The 18,916-nt window shown below is 42.3% G+C and overlaps 1 protein-coding gene across 1 annotated transcript; it reads left to right on the top strand.

Moving 5' to 3' along the window:
* Positions 1-1,142: 1,142 nt before the first annotated feature.
* Positions 1,143-17,682, top strand: LOC115458179 (vomeronasal type-2 receptor 26-like). The gene is made up of 4 exons (XM_030188038.1): positions 1,143-1,949; positions 9,838-10,065; positions 10,215-10,338; positions 16,775-17,682. Exons 1-4 carry the CDS (start codon positions 1,143-1,145, stop codon positions 17,680-17,682), a joined length of 2,067 nt encoding a protein of 688 aa, XP_030043898.1.
* The last annotated feature ends 1,234 nt before the right edge of the window (positions 17,683-18,916 follow it).

Genomic DNA, 18,916 nt, shown 5'->3' on the forward strand with positions numbered 1-18,916 from the left:
GATGAAAACGTCCTTTATTGGAATAAGCACCTTTACTCACAGTTAACTGCAGATCAGAGGTTGTGCCCCACCGGCAATGAGTGTCGCTGGTACTGAGATTAGCAGTAGGTCTGAGCTGGCAGAATGGTGTACAATGCCCTCTTTCAGCAACATTCAAGGTAAGAACTAAGTGCTGTAATGTGGCTAACACATGAAAGGGATCTAAAAGTGTCTTACACAAATGGCCACTACCTCATGGGCTACCGGAAACAAAACAGGGCACACTCTGACCCAGTAAGCAGAGGGAAAAGCATCATGAGAGTAGAGCCTACCAACTACCAACATCGTGAGCATTTAACACAAACTAGTGGAATCACGGAGCCCAATACCCTACACCCACCACAAGGCATTGCTAATGTGACTCTGCAGTGCCCTTAACAGAAAAGGTGTCACACTCACCCGAGACCCACATCAGAACCAGGGAAAGGTTGTCAGAGGATAGAACACATTCTGCTGTCATGGAGGTGGGTATGGCATTTGAGGCTGGCATACAGGCTGGGAAAAAAAAGTTTATAAAGTGGTTTTTTTTTGGTGGGAGTGGGTTAGTGACCACTGGGGGAGTCAGGGGAGGTCATCCCCGATTCCCTCTGGTGGTCATCTGGTCAGTTGGGGCACTTTTTTGGGACTTGGACCTGAAAATAAATGGTCCAAATAAAGCGGACCAAATTCTCATAAAAAACGCCCTTCTTGTTTCGATTATCAGCTAAAGACGCCCATCTCTCCTCGGCGATAACCACGCCCTTCTCCCACCTTTGCCACACCTCTGACACGCCCCCATGATCTTTGTTCGTGTCCACGACGGACTGCAGTTGAGGATGCCAAAAATTGGGTTTCGATTATACTGATTTGGGCGCCCACGGGAAAAGGATGCCCATCTCCCAATTTGGGTCGAAATATGGGCGTCTTTCTCTTTCGAAAATAAGCTAGATAGTCTCCATCTCCATCTCCTGCTGTTCTACAAATTCTTACTCCTTTCAATGTCAAAATATTTCCTTAAGCTACTTATGCATAAAGTTTGAGATAAAAAAAATTAAAATAAGAAATCTTTAAAGAGAATAAATCAGGTCCTCTTTCCTTTTTAATTACAGATAAGCTATGGATCTATGGATCTACAATTCAGTGATCGGACTGAATTCCCATTCTTTTATTGCACTGTCCCAAATGATTATCCACAGTTCAGTGGTATGATTCAGCTCCTGAATCTCTTCAGATGGAACTGGGTGGGGATTCTCACCTCAAATGATGAGAGTGATCAGCGAGGCAGTGAAGAACTGAAGAAGGAAATTATCAGGAGTGGTAGCTGTGTGGCTTTTCTGGAAGTGATACCCTTGGTTTTGCTCCTTAAAGATCAACAGATTGCAAGACTGGGCAGGATTTTTGATATGATCCAGAAGTCACTGGCCAATGTAGTTATTATGTATAGCACTTCTAGTTACCTGGTACGTTTAATCTGCAGTAACACGTATTATAAATTTAATCTTGCTGGAAAACAGTGGGTCCTCTCTACTGCCGTGTCTTCCCTTAATGAATTAAAAGGCTGGTATATCTCAACATGTGTCATATTCAATGGATCTTTAGGGTTTGCTATCCCTAAAGGAAAGATTCTGGGGTTTAAGGATTTCCTTTACAATATTTATCCATCCACATTCCCAGATCCCTTTATTTTACAGTCATTGTGGATACAGGCTTTCTTTTGTGAGCTGCCATACAGGCCTCTACGCACTGGTTTTCCCAACTGCACAGGAAAGGAGGCATTGTCTGACCTTTCTGTTTCAGAATTTGATGTGGATAATTTCCGGTTCACTTACAGTCTTTATCTCTCAGTCTATGCAATGGCTCATGCTTTGAACAACATGTTAACAGTCAAGCCTCAACTTTTGGAGCATAGAATGGAATTTTTGCCCTGGCAGGTAAATTACTTCTAATTAATTCTTTGCTATATGTGCAATGCTTTACCTTCTTGTTAAATATTCTTTGTTGGAAACATAAAAGTGTCTGCAGACAAGGGCAACTTAAATTCTGTTCTTCTGGTTTTTTTTTCACACCAACCTTATCATCGTTTTGTCCACCCACTGACCTGGAAATTGTCAGCCTCCAGTTCTGTAAGATTAGCAATGTCTGCATTAGGTCACTTGCTATCTGTTGCCTAGTGGTTTGATCCTGGTGAACTGGGTTCAATTCCCACTACAGCTCCTTGTGACTCTGGGCAAGTCACTTAACCCTCCATTTCCCCAGATACAAAATAAGTACCTGTATAAAATATGTAAACTGCTTTGATTGTAACAACAGAAAGCAGGTATATCAAGTCCCATTCCCTTATTGCAATCAAATATGGTATATTTATGTTTATTTATTTATATCCTGCCTTATACCCAAGGCGAGTACTATAAGATATGTAAGAAGTAATTCAGGTGTGTGTGTTAATCAAAAGATTGCCTTCCTAATTGCATCTGAGAACATAAAGGTCGACCATGCTATTCCTTCATGTGTACTTATAGCTATGGTACCACTCAGTAGAAGCAGGCTTTGCCTACTCTGTTATGTCTACTACCCATTCTAGACATATTACATAGGTATACCAGCAATCTTGTACCACCTTTAAGAGCAGAATTTTTGTGAATTATAAAAAAGATTGTTCATAGAGATCACTATGAAACTTGATCATGCAACTGATGAGACAACAAAACAGCAGCAGTTATCCAAGGAAGGACAAACACAGCAAGAGTATATTCAAATATCAACTTTAATGGAAACAGGACCCAACCTGGCCAAGTTTTGGAAAAACCTTTGTCAGGAGTCTGCAAACAATAAATATAATAAAATCAATAAAAGTATAAGAAAGATCATTGTTAAAATGAATTATATAAAGTTTAAAATAATAGCAAGAATGAAAACTTTACCACATAAGTTTCTACTATACATTCACAGATTCAATGCAAGTACTGTAATACCCTGTCAACATATTTTAAAAAATCACATAAATATCATTATTACTACCCATAAGATCAATTGTGGGTGGATAATATTGGCATTGCTGCAGTAGTGTCTATATATATTTTGTTATGGTGAAGGGATAAAAGAAAAATGGGTGGTGGTGGGGGAGTTATACACTCGATAAGAAGATAATTTAATTATTTTACAATGGGAATCTTATAAAGACTTAAGGAATTAAATTTTTATATAATTTAATTAATTTACAAATTAATTAGCAAAAAGGGATAAATAAAATAAGAATTGATTACTGGGAAGATATGTTGAGGCTTAGTAAGGCATTCAAATTAGAGCAGAAAGAATGGTGACTTCAAAGGGTATGTAAATTTTGTTGTTTTTTAAAGGTTGGGGCGGAGCAAAAGAGTACAAGAAAGTCAGGAAAATTGGTGGGCTCCGGGCTGAGGAGAATTGATGGGCAGCAAGGAGGCAAGCTAGAAGCAAGACATTTCAGCCCACCCAATCCCTCCCAAAATTTAGAAGAGTGAGAGTTGGGATTGGGATCTTCGGTAATTTTGTAGTTGGGATAGCAATGTTTAGGGATGTTAAAAAGGGTAGTTTAAGTCGCAGCTGCGGTAATTTAAATGAGAGTTTTTCAAGCAGCCTTCATAAATAAATTATTAATAATAACATTCATTTTATATGGTTCATAGAGTGAAAACAATGCTAAGCATATGAACAATGACTCCCATTTTAACTTAACACACAAGTATATAATCCAGCAAGTTGGCACAGTTCCAAAAATAGGTAAAGGAAAGACTCCAAAACAAAAATAAATATAATGGTGAGATTTTATATATGGTGCCTGGAAAATCGGTCTGGAAATCATTTTCGCCTAATTGTATTCTATAGGATTTAGGAGCAATATATTGAATACAATTAGTTGAAATCCCAGTGTCTAAAACTATGCACATCTATTTAAACCAATGAAAATGTGGCATAAATCCCTGCACGTAGATTTATGCAGAGTGGGCAATATTCTAGACCAACTTGCGTAAATTTGAGAACACCCATGAAATGCCTATTTCCCTGCCCATAACCATGCCCCTTTTTGGATGTGCACATTATAATTTAGATGCAGAGAGTTACAGCATACATTTTGAGAGTTATGCACATAAATTCTAATTATTACCAATTAGTGCTCAATAATGCTTAAGTGCTGTTAACAATGCAGATCAGTTTGTTAAGCCAATTAAGTTACGCATATTGTCATGGAATACACTTAGATTTAGGTGTAGAATGCTAGGTATGATAAATAGAATCCAGCAGAAAAAAAAGTCTTAATGCAAGTCAATATAAAACATCAGACCAATGGATATATTATAAATTGATGGAAAAGTTTGGTACAACCAAATCATCTCAGTAATGGCTGATAATATGACAACAGAAATATATACACTATGAATAAAACTGTACTCATTTCTATTTTGTTTTGCAAAAGATGAATCCACCATATATGGATAACTACTCAGAATGAATATTTTGTAGGAGTCAGCTGCCTAAAAATATCCAGATACCTTTAAGCGAACATTCACTCAGCATATCCATTTAAGTCAAACTACTGAATATGTAGCTGTAGACTTAAACATATACATTTTCTGCTTAAATTTAATACTGTTATTTCTGTGATCCACTTAAATAAGTAAAGTTATCTAGTTAGGGCTAAATATTGCTGTTGTTTGTATAGCTTTTAATCCAGCTCCTGGAGCTCTCTTATAAAAATAGTGATAAAGAAAACAATCAATTTACATATTGCTTTGTTTTTGTTGTCCATTGGGTCTCATAGGGATAGACCATAAATCTGCATGGCTTGTAGAACTTCCACAGAATGTATGTGATTCACTTGGAGAAACATTATATACTAGTAAAAAAGGCCCGTTTCTGACACAAATGAAACGGGCGCTAGCAAAGTTTTCCTCGGAGTGTGTATGTTTGGGAGAGTGTATGTGAGAGTGACTGTGTGAGAGTCAGAGTGAAAGTGTGAGTGTGTGTGAGAGAGAGAGTGAGTCTGGGTGTGAGTGTGTTTGTGAGAGAGTGTGTGTGTGAGAATGAGAGTGTGTGCAAGTGTGTATGTGAGACACAGTGTGAGAGAGAGTGTGTGTGTGTGTGCGAGAGTGTGTGTGAGACACAGATTCTCCGTGAGAGTGAGTGTATGAGACCAAGCGAGTGTGTGAGTGACTGTGTGGCACATAGAGAGTGAATGTGATACAGTGTGAGACAGAGTGTGAGAGTGAGAGTCAGAAAGACATTGTATATGAGAGAGAGAGTGTGAGCCTTGCCCTCCCAATCCATGCCCATCTGTCCCCTGCCCCCTCCATTCATCCTTTTCCAGCAATTCCCCTCTCTCCCTGAGCCCTGCCCTCCCAATCCATGCCCATCCATGCTCCTCTGTCACCTGCCCCCTCCATTCATCCCTATCCAGCAATTCCCCTCTCTCCCTGAGCCCTACCCTGCAATCCATATCCATCCATGCCCATCTGTCCCCTCCATTCATCCCTATCCAGCAATTCCCCTCTCTCCCTGAGCCCTGCCCTCCCAATCCATACCCATCCATGCTCCTCTGTCCCCTGCCCCCTCCATTCATCCCTTTCCAGCAATTCCCCTCTCTCCCTGAGCCTTGCCCTCCCAATCCATGCCCCTCTGTCCCCTGCCCCCTCCATTCATCCCTTTCCAGCAATTCCCCTCTCTCCCTGAGCCCTGCCATCCCAATCCATGGCCATCCATGCTCCTCTGTCCCCTGCCCCCTCCATTCATCCTTTTCCAGCAATTCCCCTCTCTCCCTTCCATGACCCCCCCTCGCATCCATGCTCCTCTCTCTTCCATGTCCCAGCCTGGCCCGCCCTCTTCTCCCCCCCCCTTCGCATCCATGCCCCCCCTTCGCATCCATGCTGTCGTTTCTCCCCTGCCCTCCCGCTCCCATTGTTCAACTTTACTGCCCACCCTCTTCTCTCCCCCCAACATCCCTTTTTTTTTTTTTTCTTTTTAAATTTACCTCGGTGGCGGTTCTGGCAGCGCAGCGTCAGGGAAGGAGGCGGCACTCCCGACGTCTAGCCTTCCCTTCGCTGTGTTCCGCCTTCTTCTGATGTCATCCTTGACGTCAGAAGAAGGCGGAACACAGCGAAGGGAAGGCTAGAGACGTTGGGAGCGCCGCCTCCTTCCCTGACGCTGCGCTTTGTTTGTTTTTTTTCCGCCCTCGACGTCATGATGTTTGCCCTCAACGTCATGACGTTTGACGCGAGGGCGGGGCAGAGACGGCTGGGTGGCTTCACACCATGAATCCACGAACCCTACAGCCAGGGAGTGTTTGAGTGACTTCAGAACGTTGTCTTCAGAACGTTCACGGTGCGTTTTATTATATTAGATGACAGCAGATAAAAACCAATATAGTTAATATAATATGCACAGTAAGATGACTATCCAGCTTATTTTCGAAAGAGGAAAAACGCCTATAGTGCGACCTAAATTGGGAGATAGACGTTTGTCTCGCAAAGGCGCCCAAATCAGTATAATCGAAAGCCGATTTTGGGCGTTTCCAACTGCAATCCATCACGGAAACGAATAAAGTTGATGGGGCGTGTCGGAGGCGTGGTAGAGGCGGAACTGGGGCGTGGTTATCAGCCGATGAGAGATGGGCGTCTTTAGCTGATAATCGAAAAAAAAAGGCGTTTTACCGCGATTTTGGGTCACTTTTTTGGACCCTTTTTTTCACGAACAAGTCCCAAAAAAGTGCTCCAACTGCCCAGATGACCACTGGAGGGAATCAGGGATGACCTCCCCGGACTCCCCCAGTGGTCACTAACCCCCTCCCACCAAAAAAACCCCACTTTAAAAACATTTTTCCAGCTTGTATGCCAGCCTCAAATGCCGTACCCACCTCCATGACAGCAGAATGTGTTCGATCCTCTCACAGCCTTTCCCTGGGTCAGATGTGGCTCTCAGATGCACTACAGGGTCACATCAGCATTGCATTGTGATGGGTGTAGGGTATTGGGCTCCGTGATTTCATTAGCTTGTGTTACGGTCTCACGATGTTGGTAGTTGGTAGGCTCTTCTCCCATGGTGCTTTTCCCCCTGCCTACTAGGTCAGAGTGTGCCCTGTTGTGTTTCCTGTTGTAGTCCATGTGGTAGTGGCCATTTTTGTAAGCCAGTTTTAGTTCCCTTTCCTGTGTTAGCCACATTAGAGAACTTAGTTCTTCCCTTGAATGTGGCTGAAAGAGGGCATTGTACAGCATTCTGCCAGCTCTGACCTACTGCTCATCTCAGTACCAGGGAGACTCGTTGCCAGTGGGGCACAACCTCTGATCTGCAGTTAACTGTGAGTAAAGGCGGTTATTCCAATAAAGGACGTTTTCGTAGAGATTAGTCTTCAGGTGTCAACTGGTGTGCCAAGGTTATATAGCAGCAACCAGTCCTAGAGGCCTGCGTGTATGTAGGTCCCTGGAGCACTTTTAGTGGATACCGCAGTGCATTTCAGGCAGGTGGACCCAGGCCCATCCCCCCCCCCACCTGCAACACTTGTGCTGGTAAATGGGAGGCCTCCAAAACCCACTGTACCCACATGTAGGTGCCCCCTTCACCCCTAAGAGCTATGGTAGTGTTGTACATTTGTGGGTAGTGGGTTTTGGGGGAGAGGAGTTGGGAGCTCAGCACCCGTGGTAAGGGAGCTATGCATGTGGGAGCGTTGTCTGAAGTCCACCGCACTGACCTAGGGTGCCCAGTTGGTGTCCTGGCATATCAGGGGGGCCAGTGTACTACGAATCCTGGCCCCTCTCACGACCAAATGGCTCGGATTAGGATGTTTTTGAGCTGGGCGTTTTTAGTTTCCATTATCGCTAAAAAAAACAAACGCCCAGCTCAAAAACGTCCATTTTTTCGAAAATACGGTTCGGCCCGCCCCTTCACGGACCCGTTCTCGGAGATAAACGCCCATGGAGATAGGCGTTTGCGTTCGATTATGCCCCTCCACAGCTCTATCTGCTGCTCCATGCAGATAACCCCCTTCTGTGGCTTCCTTTAGGGTTATAATTGCCACTCTATGCAGGGTACCTCCTCTCATGTCTATTTGAAGTGCAAAAGTAATTTAAATTTTGTGTTGATTCTATCTTCTTACTATACAGGTATCATCTATGTCTATTGCATGCCTTGTTGAATTCTATCACTTTTTTTTATTTTTATTTTATCTACCCCTACTGGGAAGGCATTCCAGGCATCCACAACACTTTCCATGAACACACTTCTTTCCTTATGTTGTTTTTAACTTACCTCCTTGCAGCTTTATTTCATGTCCTCTAGCTTTATGACAAATCTTGTCAGCGTATAGAAGTTATAAGACTTCCCATTAGAAACCGTACTTTGCCCCTATTGGACTGCATTGTGAGAAAATTATAGACTACACTACTGAACAGACCAATCCGGTTGATTAGCATATGAAAGATGCACAAAGGTCAACATCAGACGTCAATTTTTTCAGTAGCAGAAAACAAGCAAACTCTACCATAATACAAGGTTTACTTGTACAAAAAAAGAACACATGATCTTTTCTTTCATCATATACTTTATTGGGAGATAATTAGAGGGTGCATAATAAAGAACATACTTGTTGGGGTAATTTTATAACAAGAGAACTAGGCTGTGAAGGCGTGTAAGGACAGATGTTGCATATGTGTTATAAAGGGTACATATTTGCTATATATCTGTATGAAATAGTTTAACTAAATGCCCCTGTATAAAGTTACACTTGCTCAAAACCAGGAATAAGTTTATACATGAATGTGCTTGTAGGAATCGGTGCATATGTGTACATTTTACAAAACACACATATAGAGAGAGTAGAGATGTAGAAAACAATGTCAGTTAAAGACCATATGACCCATTAAGACTGCTTATCCTTACACTCCCTCCTTTCCGTTACAGATCTCATTTACTTGACCATGCTTTCTTGAATTCAGATATAGTCTTCATCTCTACCACCTTCACCGGGAAGCTGCTCCACATATCGAACACCTTTTTCCTTAAACAAGTATTTCCTTAGATTACTCCTGAGTCTGTCCCCTTTCACCTTCAGCCTATGACCCATCATTCCAGAGCTTCCTTTCAATTGGAAAAAAAAAGAGACTTGCCTCCAGTGCATTTATGCAACAGTGGTGTTTAAATGTCTCTGTCATACCTTTATAAAACAGTTTAGTCAAAAGCCCCTGCATGAAGTTACACCTACTCCAAGACAGGAGTAACTTTGTATGCAAATGTGTTTTTAAGAATCAGTGCATATATATTTATTTTATAAGACACACTAACCTAATCTAGACACATACAGTAGAAATATAGGAGGTGCTAAGAAACCGAGAAGGCTTTATAGCCAGTTAGCACACTGTAATCCTAACAGACTAGCTGCTTAATACATTCAAGCCTATTCTCCGCCCATAACCCATCCCCAGGAAAAATATATTTTTTAAAATACTTAACAAACTGGTTACCATACTAAAATAGGCAAAATATTGCAAAACGTTTTGAAGTTGTCTCTTTTTTCACTCTCTAAACATGCATTAGGGCTTAACACCCTTTAGTACAAGAGCCCCTAATAGTTATGTAACTTGATGCCTCAAATATGAGTTAAATAGACACATTTTGGCTCAAGTTCTTTCCAATTTCTTCCTACATTCCTTAATTTCTCAAATCTATTCCAGACAGCTGACACTATGGTTTTTTTTTTCCTTAGGTTTGATTAATCTGGTCTAACTCGAAGTGCATTCACTGATCTAACTCACCATTTTATTCCACAAGAAATTTATAATCATTTCTTTTAATTTGTAGCTCAACCAATACATTAAGGAGGTTCGCTTTAAAACCCCAAATGGACATGAGTTCCTCTTTGATGAAAAGGGAGAAGTTTCCACTAGATACGACATTATAAACTGGGTCATGCCTTCTGATAAGACTTACACCAGCATCAATGTTGGAAGCTTCAACCCCTTGGCTCCTAAGAATCAGCAGCTCACTGTGAACCAAAGTGCCATCTTCTGGAATCCACACTTCAAACAGGCTTGACATTATTTATTTAAATATAAAATGTCTTGTCTCTGTAAAAGTAGCTCAATATTAGAAGAGGATGGAATGAGAAGCGACAGAGGAGTATTTGTTAGATAAAGTAGGAAAATAACTCAGCTTCTCTCTTTTCATCCTTTCCTCAGACTCCTCGTTCTGTGTGTTCAGAAAGTTGTGCTCCTGGGTACAGGAAAGTCTTCGACAAACAGAAACCAATATGCTGCTTTGACTGCTTCCCTTGTGCTGAAGGAGAATATTCTAACAGAACAGGTAGGTGAAGCACCATACCATGTAGGATGAATGCAATGGCTGCACATATCCAGTAACAAGTATAGATGCATACAAGTATACAGTGCATAAAGTCCACTTTTGAACCCCTAACTTTAGGTGCAAGCACTTATGCTAACTCAGTAGCTAGAGTAAATTTTCCCTCCTTACTGTAGCTAGTGAGATGCATAAAAGCTAGTATTCTGTAAACTGTGTGCACTACTGTTAGGCACTCGCCTGAGCCATCCATCTTCCTCCCAGGTCCACATTCTCTTGCAGTAGATCATGATAGGGTCAAATGTTCATAGAGTTAATTGCCCTCCTTTCTGTGGTGTAACCAAAGCAGTTTACATTTATAATATGCAGGTACTTTCTCTATCCCTAGTGGGATCACAATCTATGTTTTGTACTTGGGGCAAAGGATGGTTGGTGACTTGCCCAGAGTCACAAACAGCTGCAGTGGGAATTGAAACCTAGTTGTCCATGTTCTCAGCCCACTGCACTAACCATCAAGCAATTTATAGAATACCAACCAATAGCAGTTACACCAATTAACATCAATTAAAGACAATAATTGGTAGTTAACACCTTCAGAACTCAGCCATTTATTTGCTTTGCCATGCCCATCGTTACAACCATGCATCCCCGTTATGCCAAAAATACCACTGGTTAACGATCCATCAGCACATATTCTTTAAATTGTTAGTCCTTAAATTTAAATCCCATAGGCTTGGTTTACCCTAGGAACTCTCTTCCCTCACTATCCCATACTGTACGGCTCATTTCCTTTGTTCAATAAATGATCATCAGCCCCGGATTTTCCCAATTAGAGCCTACTCATCATTGTGCTTTCTTTATTGCTGCCCCTTCTCACTGGAATTCTCTCCCACTAGCCATTTGTGCTGAAACCTCCATTAAAATATTCAGATCAAACCTAAAACCTGGCTCGTCGCTAAACCTTTTACCACAGAATTGGTTGGCAAACCGCTACTGCCTTTCCCCTCTACACTCTAATCCTTCTGCTTTCCCTACTTATCTGCATCTCTGCTCTGTCCACTTTCCTGTCAATTTTTTTGTAGTTCCTTTCCTTTTTCCTAACTGAAGTTATTTTATTGTATTGTAAACCTCTGAGAGCTGCCAGTTAGTCATGGCAGTACAGCAAGTTCAAATAATCTATAAATCATAACCATAACCATTAGCAAATAATAATAATATTCAATTTTACTCACAGCTGACACTATTCTATAACTTATAGTGCTCTGTAGCTTTTTCTGGAAAACCATATTTCATACATGAAGACAAAAAGTAGGACTTTTTTTTACATGGACATAGAGGCCTGGTTTTGTTGTTATGACATGGTTGCAAAAACTAATAGCGCATAGGCTTAGCAGATACAGTCCAACAGTCTGTGGAAGGATGGCATCCATCTGTACAGTTACCGCAGAGATTCATGTCCCCTCCCTTGTAGGGGATGACCTGAAACTCCCTGAAACTGAGAACCAAGTCTCCCTAATCTCTGGCATAGAAAACCACAGGGCCCTTTTACAGAGCAGCGGTAAGCCTAATGCAGGCTTAATGCTCGCTCTTCTTGGACTACCGCCGGCCCAGTGCAGCCACCGGTGGTAGTCCCACCCTGAGTGAGAACCATTTCTGGGGGAAAAAGAAAATCCCAGGAAATGGCTTGTGTGGCAGTAACCTGGTGGTAATCGGGCAATGCTGCACGCTGCCCAGTTATCGCTGGGTTAGCACCGTAGCCCTTATTGCCACCTCAATGGGTGGCGGTAAGGGCTCCCCGCCTCATGGCCACACAGTAAGGTTTTTTTCACCGCATGGCCATTTTGGGGGGGGTGGGGGTTACTAGCTGTGGGAAAAAGGGCCTTGGTGCATAGGAAAAACAGACTCTGCCGCCAGCACAGGGCCCTTTTTCCTGCGGCTTAGTAAAAAGGACCCCCAAGTTCACCACTCCTCCTCTCTGAAAAAGAGAACCAAGTCATTCCAGCTCTATGACTTCATCTCATACTGAGAACCACATCCCTTCACCCTGGGCCCCTAGTGGCTAGTAGAGGCAGGGCACATTTCTGGAAACTCCTGCCCCACCTGTACCCTGATCCAAAATGGCAACTCTAAATCCTAATACTACCATACAAGTCAACCTGCCAAATAAGGATCTCATTTTAAATGTACAAAATGCTTTCAAAGGATTGGAGGAGTGGCCTAGTGGTTAGGGTGGTGGACTTTGGTCCTGAGGAACTGAGTTCAATTCCCACTTCAGGCACAGGCAGCTCCTTGTGACTCTGGGCACAACCCTCCATTGCCCCATGTAAGCCACATTGAGCCTGCCATGAGTGGGAAAGCGTGGGGTACAAATGTAACAAAAATAAAATAGATACTATTGGAGATTCTACATGGAATGTTGCTACTATTGGAGATTCTACATGGAATGTTGCTACTATTGAGATTCTGTTGCTACTATTGGAGATTCTACATGGAATGTTGCTATTCCACACTAGCAACATTCCATGTAGAAGACTGCGCAGGCTTCTGTGAGTCTGACGTCCTGCACGTACGTGGAGACGTCAGACTCACAGAAGCAGAAGCCTGCGCGGCCACATTGGTGATCTGCAAGGGCCGACTTCTACATGGAATGTTGCTAGTGGAATAGCAACATTCCATGTAGAATCTCAAATAGTAGCAACAGTGGAGGAGTGGCCTAGTGGTTAGGGTGGTGGACTTTGGTCCTGAGGAACTGAGTTGGATTCCCACTTCAGGCACAGGCAGCTCCTTGTGACTCTGGGCAAGTCATATGTTACTTAACCCTCCATTGCCTCATGTAAGCCGCATTGAGCCTGCCATGAGTGGGAAAGCACGGGGTACAAATGTAACAAAAATAAATTGTGATAACAAGCCAACTGAACATTATAATAATTTGTATGTGCATTTTCTAATATTGTCTTTTTCTTTAATGATACCATTATATGTTCTTTCCGAACAATATTTAAAATGAGTTAACCAGCGGGGAATGGCTGGCTTCAGGTTTGGCTCTAACTGGTCATTTTCAGTGGCATTTGATGGTTATTTTCACTGAAAATGACCAGTTAGAGCCAAACCTGAAGCCAGCCATATAAGGAGTGTTCTGGGGGCATTTTAGGGGCGGAGACTGGTTAAGTCCCGATAATCAGACCCATCTGGCAAATCTTAGTGGATAAATAGGACTGCGCAAATAGCTTTATCATATCTTTATCCGTTCACCCATGGCCAGTTAAATTTGAAAATTAACTTTACCGGTCATGTGCTAGCCTGCTTTTAAAAAATTGAAAATTCAATACAGAAGATCGCACAGGGCTTGGCATTGAATTTCCAGTTTCAGCACCAGCGGCAGACAAAAAAACTCCAAAAAACGCTGGCTGAATACTGGGATCTTTCTAGTCAATATTCAGCACAAGTTAGCCAACCTGAAATGGCCACTGACTGGTTAACTCGCTTGCTGGCAGCTAAGTGGTCATGTTCAGCGGCACTTCACCAGTTACTTTTGCTGAACATTACAGGAGAGTGCCGAACCTGAAACCAGCTGTCACGGGCATTCCAAAAGTGTTTTGGGGCTGGATCCTGGTTAGGTCCCAATATTTATACCTAGCTGACAAGCTTAGGGGTCTTTTACTAAGCCGTGGCAGCATGTTTAGCGTGGGCTAAATGGTAGAGACACCCATAGGAATATATGGGCATCTCTAGTGTTTTGTGCATGCTTATTTTTAGCATGCACCAAAAAATGCTAGAACGCCTTTATAAAAGGCACACTTAGGGCTATGTTTACTAAGCCATGCTAGAGGCACACTAGTGTTTATGTATAATGCTTTAATTGTGTAGATGCCCATAATATAGCTACTTCATGCAAGGTTCCACGTTAGGAGTCACAGACCAAGAAAGGGATCTAGGTGTCGTCGTTGATGATACGTTGAAACCTTCTGCTCAGTGTGCTGCTGCGGCTAAGAAAGCAAATAGAATGTTAGGTATTATTAGGAAAGGAATGGAGTGGAGGAGTGGCCTAGTGGTTAGGGTGGTGGACTTTGGTCCTGGGGAACTGAGGAACTGAGTTCAATTCCCACTTCAGGCACAGGCAGCTCCTTGTGACTCTGGGCAAGTCACTTAACCCTCCATTGTCCCATGTAAGCCGCATTGAGCCTGCCATGAGTATGAAAGTGCGGGGTACAAATGTAACAAAAAAAAATGAGGATGTTATAATACCTTTGTATCGCTCCATGGTGTGACCGCACCTCATGATAGAGGTCTATAAAATAATGAGTGGAGTTAAATGGGTAGATGTAAAGTGTCTGTTCACACTTTCCAAAAATACTAGGACTAGGGGGCATGCAATGAAGCTACAATGTAGTAAATTTAAAATGAATCGTAGAAACTTTTTCTTCACTCAACGTGTAATTAAACTCTGGAATTTGTTGCCAGAGAATGTGATAAAGGCGGTTAGCTAGTGGAGTTTTAAAAAGGTTTGGACAGCTTCCTAAAGGAAAAGTCCATAGACCGTTATTAAATGGACTTGGGGAAAATCCACTATTTCTGGGATAAGCAGTATAAAATATTTTGTACATTTTTGGGATCTTGCCGGGTATTTGTGACCTGGATTGGCCACTGTTGGAAACAGGATGCTGGGCTTGATGGACCTTTGGTCTTTCCCAGTATGGCAATACTTATGTAATATTCCTATGGGCATCTCCATGGTTACCATACGTAAATATTTAGCACCCTCTAAAAACGCTACTACACCTTAGTAAACAGGGCCCTTATTGAATAAATAGGACTGCATAACTAGCTGTCTTAACTTTATTCACTAACCCATAGCCGGTTAGGTCTGAAAATCAACTTAACCAATCATGCCCTAGCTGGCGTTTTAAAAAACAGTAATTCAATCCCAAAACTCACACAGGGCTTGTCATTGAATTTCTGGTTTCAGCATCAGCAGCAGACAAAAAACATTGCGGCTTAATTTGATCTTTTTTTTTCCTGTGCCTAGTGGGCTTAGGATGGTGACGGTGTAGATTTGGAGGATGTGGGGGAGATTCCCCCCCCCCCCCCCCCCACACACACACACACATGAACTGCATGTCTGGAAGGGGAAAGATGTGTCAAAGGTAATGGTTGGGGGCATTGCCCCCTCCCAAATTATGTGGAAAAGGGAAGGAGATTAATTGCCCTAGTTGTTGTTGTTTTTTAAGTTATGGGTAGGAATTGTCCTCCCTGGTGTGGTGGGAATTTTCCAACTGAGAACTGGTGGATGGGAACTGTCCAGGTTGGAACTGACCTAGAACTCCAGGGATGTAGTGTGGGTAAGATCAGGTAACATAATATATAGGGATCAATGTTCAGTAGTATTTATCTGGATAAATGAAAGATTTAGTTCATAAAAGCCACCAGTGATTCAGCACCTTAATATATTTAGCAGCACTCTCCAGATAATTCTGCTGATTACTATTGCAGACCACTTCAGCACCATCCAGAGCCGGAGGCTTTCAGCTTAGCGGAGGTGTTTAGCTTGCTAACCAGATAGACAGGATAGCAAAAAAGCTGTATTAACTTCAACCAGTTAGCTATCTCATTTGTAAACTGAATATCACTACTCCAGTGCCGTAGCGAGGGCAGCTGACACCCGGGGCGGGTCGCCGCTGCGCACCCCCCCACACCCGGGTGCAGCACGGCGCACCCTCCCCTCTCCGGAGCGCGTACTTACATGGAAAAGCGGCGACGGACATGTGGGAGGGCCCAATCGCCCCGAGTGCATGTCGCTGGGAGCTGCGTCGGCTCCGCTGGTTTCCTGCTCTCTCTGCCCCGGAACAGGAAGTAACCTGTTCCGGGGCAGAGGGAGCAGGTACCCAGCGGAGTTGACACCCCCCCAGCGGCGTGCACCCGGGCCGGACCGCCCCACCGCCCTCTCCCCTTCCTACGCCACTGCACTACTCACCAATATATCTTTTTATTTTCAAAGTTATGAACTTTAGCCTACATAATCAAAAAGCAGAAAGTCACTTTCCCATTTTAATTTGATGGAAAGTTTATGATTACAAAGTAGCAATAAACTTTGCATCAAAGTAAAGACAACGAAAAGTGTTTCCATAAAGTAGGCAACATTTCCTGTATGATATATAGGAGTCCACAACCAACATTCGACCACAGTGAGACAAGCAATTTCTGGAGGACTTGTGGGGTCCATGCTTGTCCCTCGAGATCAAAACAATGATGTTGCTGCATTAACCCAAAATTAGTAGGATCATTGGTGCTAGAATCCTGCTGAAAGAGAGATCAACAAAAATATGTTTTTCTTGAATTTCTATTTGAATATAGGATTATAGATCCAAATATTTTCCCTAAAATAGCAAAATAATTTATATAAGAAGGTATTCTATAGTAAGATATGATATATTATGTTTCATAGATGCAGAGAATTGCCTGAAGTGCCCTGAGGATCAATGGCCTAATGAGAAGAAGGTTGAATGTATCACAAGACTAATAGAATTCTTGTCCTATACTGATCCATTGGGTGCAATTTTCACTTCCACTGCAATTGTCTTCTCCATTGTCAATGCTCTAGTGCTGAGCATCTTTATTAAATACCGAGACACACCTCTGGTGAAAGCTAATAACCAGGAGCTCAGCTACATCCTACTTGTCTTTCTCATGCTGTCCTTCCTGTGCTCTTTGATGTTTATTGGCCATCCTGGAAATGTAACCTGTCTGATCCAACAAGTAGCTTTTGGCATCATTTTCACCATTGTTGTCTCTTCTGTACTGGCAAAAACCATCATAGTTCTCATTGCCTTTAATGCCACTAAGCCTAGAAGCAAGTTGAGTAAGTGGGTTGGGTCAAGAGTCTCCAGCTATCTACTCTTTCTTTGCTCTTCAGGTGAAGTTGTAATCTGCATTATATGGCTGCTCATCTCTCCTCCATTCCCAGAATATGATACACAGTCTGAACCTGGTAAGATGATTCTACAGTGTAACGAAGGATCCACCATTGCATTTTATAGTATGATTGGGTACATTGGTTTTCTGGCTTTTTTAAGTTTCATTGTGGCTTTCCTAGCAAGGAATTTGCCTGACAGTTTCAATGAGGCCCAGCATATCACTTTCAGCATGCTGGTGTTCTGCAGTGTCTGGATATCCTTCATCCCAGCCTACTTGAGCGCAAAAGGCAAATACATGGTGGCTGTGGAGATATTTGCCATCCTAGCTTCCAGTGCAGGACTGCTGGGTTGTATATTCATCCCCAAGTGCTACATTATTCTGTTGAGGCCTGAACTGAATAAAAGGGGACATTTAATTGGAAAGCAAAATTTTAATTAACCAAAATGATGAAGGGTTTCTTTCCTCTGTAACACTTCCTTGGTATTCATATTCTTTCAAGAAAAAGGAATAGAAATATGCATTAGTCAGCACAAATTAAGGTAGAGATTTTAGTGATTGATCAAGAAATTCTTTTGAAAGTCTGATATTCCCCAATTGTATTTTTATTCCTTCAGTACAAGATAATACATGTATCCCCTGCATGTAACTTAATTAATTAGCTCTTAATTGGTGTTAAAGCAATTATCAGCTATAATTAGTGTTAATTGGTGCTGATTAGCATTAATTAGCAATTATGCCCATAACTACCATTCGTTGGTATTCTTCAAATGTTCACACCTAATCCATTGTGCACAACTGCAAAGGAGCCTGTGTAGAAGTAAGAAGAAATACAGAAAAGCTGAGAAGGCAATAACCTTGAGAAGGAATGTGAGTCAGTGGAAAGCTGAGTGCAAACACAGGACCTCACCTGACATATGAGATTAGGAACAGATAATGTCTGACTAGGAACAGATAATGTCTGACAAAAGAAATGCTGACTTGTGGTTAGAAGAAAAAGCAAGGAAAAAAGATCAGATGTGAGCTGGGTGTACAAAGTTTAAGTAAAGAACATTGTGTGCAAAAGAACATGTTCTGTATATAAGTAAAGACAGAAAAATTGTTAGCAAGCAACTTCATCTCTGTACCTGATGAGACTGTTCTCTGTATGACTTGCTTCCTATGTAAAGTTCTTACATAGCCCTGTCATGGTATTGGCAGGTGAATAAAAAGAAAGATTATTACTATACTATTGGGAGTCTTGTACATAATTATTTACAATTTAAACATAGAAGAGAAATTAACAATTGGCGCCCTGCGCGGCAGGACGGTAATATTGTTACCTGTCCGCTTATCTACATTTTTGACGGGGATTGCCATTAAGCTTGCGATACTGGCCAGCTCGTGAGAAGGCTATCTGTCCCGTGCTTGACGAGAAAATAGAAAACGACGAGAAAGGTTTCAGATCCGTAAGTATTGTAAAGAGGAGGTGGAACAGTCTAGGGGACAAGAAGGAAAAAGGAGAGAAAGAGACTACAACTCCCAACATGCACCAAAGGAACCCAGTTGTAGGAGAGGGTACGTGCATTCCCGAGAGTCACCAGAGGAAGGCTGCAGGGGAATGAGTAAGGCCGAGTCTCCAACCTGGTGGAGGAGGTGGTGGGACAAGTGGGCGGAGAAAGAAAAGATACAAAAG

Source organism: Microcaecilia unicolor, chromosome 14, assembly GCF_901765095.1.
Source record: "Microcaecilia unicolor chromosome 14, aMicUni1.1, whole genome shotgun sequence".
NCBI lineage: Eukaryota > Metazoa > Chordata > Amphibia > Gymnophiona > Siphonopidae > Microcaecilia > Microcaecilia unicolor.

What these genes read in the sequence shown, in the direction of transcription:
- LOC115458179 (XM_030188038.1), top strand. Translation starts at nt 1,143, where the DNA reads ATGGATCTACAATTCAGTGATCGGACTGAATTCCCATTCTTTTATTGC. An exon ending in TGGAATTTTTGCCCTGGCAG is followed by an intron (nt 1,950 to 9,837) that starts GTAAATTACTTC and finishes TTTAATTTGTAG; the next exon opens with CTCAACCAATACATTAAGGA. An exon ending in AGAATATTCTAACAGAACAG is followed by an intron (nt 10,339 to 16,774) that starts GTAGGTGAAGCA and finishes TATGTTTCATAG; the next exon opens with ATGCAGAGAATTGCCTGAAG.